The sequence below is a fragment of the Glycine soja genome, chromosome 16 (genome assembly GCF_004193775.1).
Source record: "Glycine soja cultivar W05 chromosome 16, ASM419377v2, whole genome shotgun sequence".
In the NCBI taxonomy this organism is placed as follows: Eukaryota; Viridiplantae; Streptophyta; class Magnoliopsida; order Fabales; family Fabaceae; genus Glycine; species Glycine soja.
In genome coordinates this window covers 30849005-30854992 of record NC_041017.1, presented here as the reverse complement: position 1 = coordinate 30854992, position 5988 = coordinate 30849005, and the positions used below count along the sequence as shown (strand labels likewise).

Sequence of the window (5988 nt, the reverse complement as noted above, 5' to 3'; positions counted from 1 at the left end):
TTAGGGTTAATGCATGTTCATATAAAATGAGTAACAATGACAATTGAAAATATATTTTACCACTGCATGTCGAGGCTGCTCTACATCTGCAGGTGCCTCATCCATAGCGTTGCCGCCACCGACTGCTAAGGAAGATCTGGTTTAACAAATGTGTCATCGTGCACTATAGGTGAATGTCTAGGAGAATCCCCAGGCTGTGCAGGAGTCATAAATGGATGGAATATCATGTAAAACCACTCCATGTAGTTTGGTGCACACTCTCCGGGCGCAACACATATCTAACTCATCGGCGCAAGGTATTCAGAAAACAAAATTCATCTTTCATCAATATCTTATACACATAGACATGGAGCAGCAGGGTATGGTGGAATGGTCTACAGATACCCAAACTAGCACAACCCTCTTTGGTCGATGTATGACAATAGATGGACCCCAACGGATATGTCCGGAAAATAAAGAGATCAGCTCAAATTCTCTGAATGCACAGTGATTACCGTAAGGAATCCAACACACAACATCAGATGTCAATCTATCCAGACGCTTACGATACGTCGACATTGGTTTCCCAGACTTCCAACGACAAACACATGGTTTCCTCTCATCATAATCTCAAGCAACAATAGAAGAAGTAACAGAAAGAAAATGCTTGTAGATCCAACACTACACATATTTTAAAAACAACAAAGAATTAAAAACAACACTCAATATAAACTACAAAACTAAAAAAAATTAAAATAAATTATAATTACCTGTAATAGTGTGATATATCCTGTAAGTTGCCTAACACTGCTCTTTGACGCATCATTCAAATTTTCATACATATGGACTAGTGTAACAGCTCCCCATGCGTAGCTTCCTGTCTGGCTCAGGTCACGAAATGCATCCAAGAATACCACATGCACGTGTGTGACACTCTTGTTAGCAAAGAGTGTGCAACCTACCAGATGCAAGAGATATGCTCGAGCTGCTACAGTCCACTATGTTGTGTCACATTTGCTTCAATAAATGTCTCGCAGTCAAGATAGCCAAACATATGCCACATGACATTGTACTGTCTCGGCTCTTACTTCTTTTGAACTAACTTCAAGCAATTCAACTTAAAGGAAGATGGCATCGTCCACATGAAGAGCCTCAAAGCTATGGAAGACACTTGTAATCGATGGATGTAGCAACGATGTCACATCATCCAGGGTGGTGGTCACCTCTCTTACCAGAAGATTGAAAATACTAGTTTCCACCTCTCTGCAAATGCAAAAATAAGTCTCCGATCATCAGTGTCCAACGAAAAAGCAATTAGAGGACTTAATCCTATGGCAGCCACTAAGCCTTCAATTTCTAGAGCAGGTCTGCCAAATTTCTCTACCTTCCTTTCATGGGAGGACAACTTCAACTCAAGATGTTCCTGAAAATAAAAATATAAATCATTTAAGCAATAAAAAAAATAGTTATGAATTTTTTTTTCAAAATATAAATACCTCTCTATTCCAAACTATCACTATCATATGATGAACATAGTCCATCAAAACTGATGTGTCGTAGGGTTTACCTAGAAAACCCTCAGCATTAGTAACTGGTACTTTAGGCTGTTCATGAACCTCGTCAACTGCACGATCCACATGCTCAACATTCTTATCAATAGGTGCAGCTTCCCATTGTCTACGTGCAAATGTTGTGGGTCTTTGCTGCTTGGGAACTTCATCAGCATCGTGACTTACTTCTCTCCCTAAGACTCTTCCTATAACCCTACTTAAGTCCGATCCAAACCTTTGGTTTTAATCATAATCTGCACATTAAAAGCATCATTAACAATTAATGACATCATTAAAATAATAGTTCGCTTTCATAAATATATATTTACTAATTTTTTATTTAACTTTTTTAATACTTTTACATATTCATAAATCAATACATAAATTTTTTAAAATATTTTTAAACTACATATCATTGATTGTTGTACACTTAAATATATTCTAAAAATCTTATGACAAATTTTTAAATTTTTAATAAATGAGTATTTTTTTACACTACCAAATACTATTTATATAAATATTTGTTACTATTAGTGTCAAAATATTTATATCACTACATCAATAAAAAAAAATTGTCATTTACATATATAGATTTTCTTGTTACACTAATTTGTACAATATATACTTATAAAAATTTGCAATCAGTCATATTTAAATATTTTATAAATAAATATTTAAAATATAATTTAATTCTTAAAAAAACATAAATTAATTATTTTTGGAATTAATTAATTATTAAAAAAAACTTAAATTAACAAATTTAATTAATTAAATAAATGCATATTAAAAATATTCAACAATTTTTGTTTATAATTTTTTTATAACAACTGAATTATTAAATTATTTTTAAATTAAGAAGTCATTTTATTGTTAATTTATTAAATAATATATTTAAAGTAAAAACAATTATAAGGATTAGCGATCCATATAAATCATAGAGATTGACAATCCATATGGTTTATACAGATTTTCAGTCTCCACCAACCATGAAAGCGCGAGAAACCGACAAAGAGGGAAGAGACACTTACAACGACGTAGTAGAACATGACGACGACTGTGCAGACGGAGACTAACGGCACGAACGGTGACGGCATGGATACAACACCAAACAAAAAATGAAGAAGAGTAAGCGCAAAGTGTATAGATAGAGTGAACAAAGAAGGAGAGGGAAGCGTTTTTAAAATTCAAGTAAATGACATTTTTGCCACTTCACAACAACTACTGGGTGTACCAACAATTCTGTTGAATGCACAAAGTAATGCCTTAAAATTATTTGCACCCAGTAACACCTCTATAACCCAAAATTTATATACCCACCCCAACATTAAAGGGTTACAACAATAGATCCCAAATGGAAAGCACCTCCCCTAATTTAGGCCTCCACCTTCTGCAACAACGAGACCTGTGATATAAATGCATGGATGTCCCTCTCACACAACACCACGCCTCTCCACAATGCTACCAATCCCGGAAACGTCCTCATGAAAAAAAAATATATATATTAGGATTCAATTGCCACTTCACAAATTAATGGTTAAAATCATCCGTGAATTTTCTCAGCCAACTCCATGCCGTGTAATTAATTTGATGCAACAAAGAATTCTTATCAAAGGAGCTCCCTCTAAAAGTGCAATTATTACGTAGCTTGCCTCCAATTACAAGACACAATCACAAATCATACAATGTTTCACCTTAATTTGAGCAGTAGATATTGAATACACCCCCAGGAAATTGTTGGAAATGCATGTCTACTGCATCTGGTAATAAAACAGTGGATACTTGTAGCCAAGAGCAACACACCTTCCAGATGTTCTCAACCAGAGGGCAAGTGAAGAATACAAGTTGCATTGTTTCAGCTATTTGTCCACAAAATAACACATACCTGGATTTCCCAAATGTTTATGGTTACAAATTTTTAAGGAAAATTATTTTCTTAAATTATTAGAGATGTTTAATATTGAATAGTATATAGTTAATTCATAATATTTCGTAATTAATATTAATAATAAATAAATACAAATCAGGTTAGTGTTGGTTTAGATTCATTCAGCCCAACTCTAATACATTTGAGTATGTTCACGAGGAATCACAATGTTACAAGGATGCCCAATCTGGCTTGGTCTTAGTTGGGCCGAGATAGAGTTATCTGAAACCCAACACCTTAATTATATGCTTTTGAGTATGTCTCTGTACACCTCAAGCATGAGATGGATATTGCTATTGTTACTAAAAACTTTTGCTAATGGAACTACTCACATGCGTGCATTTTAGCTATATTTCAAAACTTTTCCTAAAAAATTGTACAATGCAATGGTGTTTTTGTTATGCAATTGGAGGATGAAAAAAATACATAATGAAATCGTATTTCCATTGTATATTTTTTCACTCCCTAATCCCACAATGAAAACATGATTTTTTTGTATTATATGATTTCACCTCAAATAACAAAATGGAATCATGATTCTGTTGTGTTAATTAAGACAACAGAAGTATGATTTCTTCATATTATTCATTCAATAACATAATGGAATCATACTTTTGTGATGTTATTTTTCAAAACAAAAAAAAATGCAATAGATGTGTGATTCCATTATGTTATAGGTTAAAAATAATGATAGAATTGTATTTTCATTGTGATATTTTTCAAAACAAAAAAAATTAAAGCAAAAGTATGATTATATTATGATTCTCATCTTAGAACACAACAAAATGATATTTTTTTTATTTATGAAAAAAAAATGCAAGGGGAAAGGAAAAGGGTGGTGAGAAGAATGGGGAAAGAGGGAAGGGAAAGTGGTGGGAAAAATGTGTAAAGAGGCACTTTTATCTATTTTTATTACTTTTCAAAAAGCGGTAGTGAAAATAACAAAAATAGTAGTGGAAATATCAACATTTATTGGCTTTTTTCCACATCATACTTGTTAAGAATTCTATAATTTTCTTCTAGTTTGTTTGAGAGGCCTACACTAAGTGTGTTTACACGACGCATGGCCGTGCTTGACTATCCAAATAGTTACTCTCTCACATTCATTTCAGATCTTATAATAAATAAGTCACAGCCAAAAGAATCAAGTATGCATAATTCCTTAATATTGTCAGTCTACTAATTTACATATTCACCGACTTAAACTTAAATGTTAAAATACCTTAATAAGAATTCTCTATCTTAAAAATAGATCTAGTTGATATATTTTTTTTAAAGTAATATCAATACAATGACGACAAAATACGAAGTAGTAAGCAACGACGAAATCTTATATATGAAAATATAGGCTTTTTAATCTCCAAGGGATATTTTTTATAAAAAAAATACAAAAATGAGTATTTTTTTTAATTTATTACAAAGAATGAGTAAATCATGCTTTAAAACACTATTTTATACAACAAAGTCTTTGGTTGACAAAGTTGCGTTTAATTAAGAAAGAATAGCACCTTCCATTTCTAGTGAAGAAGAAAGTGTGGGATGATAATTGGACAATGGAAGGGTAAAAGATTTGATAAGTTAATTTAAGTCAAATTTGGGAATGAACGCTGGATTAGGTAGAGAGTAGACGGAAGATGTAATAAATGTTAGAAATCAACACGTACGCAAATATGCTGACATGACAGCATGGAAGTGTATAGTTGTATAGATTATAAATAAATTATGATGTAAATTTATCAACCCATATCATAACAAATTATTGGTATGATTTCAACTAATCCCATCTAATTAAACATATATGCTTTGATTACATATGTTTCATTCTCAAGCAAATTTGTAAAAATCTGTCTCGTTAATTGGTAGGAATTTTTTTATGTATATAAGAGTTGATTTAGGAGCTGATATTCATATAAATTATGTATATATATTTTAATGCAACATAAAGATTAATTCGTCTCTCGATTTTTCAAAAATTCTATTCAGTTCTCACCATAATTTTCTCTTATAATTTCATTCCATTTAATTAAACTTGATTAATCAAAATAAAAAAGAAGTAATTTCTGAATTTTATATATAAGCTGAAATATAAGTGGTATTCATTCAATTTATTTTTGAAAAATCATCATGGAATACTTATTAGTATTTTGAATTTCAGTCTCAAGTTTCCAAATCATGAGCTGTTCAAAATCAAATAAGAGCTTTCCAGAACATGACCTAGAGCTTTCCAAATTGTAATCCAAATCTACAACATTTCTTAGGTGACAAAGAAATATGTATAGTTTGACTATTTAGAGGCAATAATTCAACTTTTTTGCAACATGACGCCAAACCGACCTACTATTCACTGTCTAAATATAGTCAGAAAGAATACAAGTAATTACTAAAACCCTCAAAATTGAAGATGTTGACACTTTCTCACAGTACTCCGAGCCTTTGTTGCAGCTATTGGCCTCAATTCCATTAGATGAGAAAGTAGTTAATAATATTTTAAGCAGTTAATAATATTTTATAGAAAATCAATAGGAGGAATTTCTT

The 5988-nt window shown here is 31.7% G+C and overlaps 1 protein-coding gene across 1 annotated transcript; it reads right to left on the bottom strand.

Moving 5' to 3' along the window:
- Positions 1 to 609: 609 nt before the first annotated feature.
- On the bottom strand, positions 610 to 2623 carry LOC114389957. Its single transcript, XM_028350653.1, has 5 exons — positions 2511 to 2623; positions 1476 to 1764; positions 1229 to 1402; positions 750 to 977; positions 610 to 660 (listed from the first exon to the last, which is right to left on the bottom strand). The coding sequence occupies exons 1-5, from the start codon at positions 2621 to 2623 to the stop codon at positions 610 to 612; spliced, it is 855 nt and encodes a 284-aa protein (XP_028206454.1).
- Between the last annotated feature and the right edge of the window lie 3365 nt (positions 2624 to 5988).

What these genes read in the sequence shown, in the direction of transcription:
- LOC114389957 (XM_028350653.1), bottom strand. Translation starts at nt 2,623, where the DNA reads ATGCCGTCACCGTTCGTGCCGTTAGTCTCCGTCTGCACAGTCGTCGTC. An exon ending in TGATAGTTTGGAATAGAGAG is followed by an intron (nt 1,403 to 1,475) that starts GTATTTATATTT and finishes TTTTATTTTCAG; the next exon opens with GAACATCTTGAGTTGAAGTT. An exon ending in TTGCAGAGAGGTGGAAACTA is followed by an intron (nt 978 to 1,228) that starts GTATTTTCAATC and finishes GACACAACATAG; the next exon opens with TGGACTGTAGCAGCTCGAGC.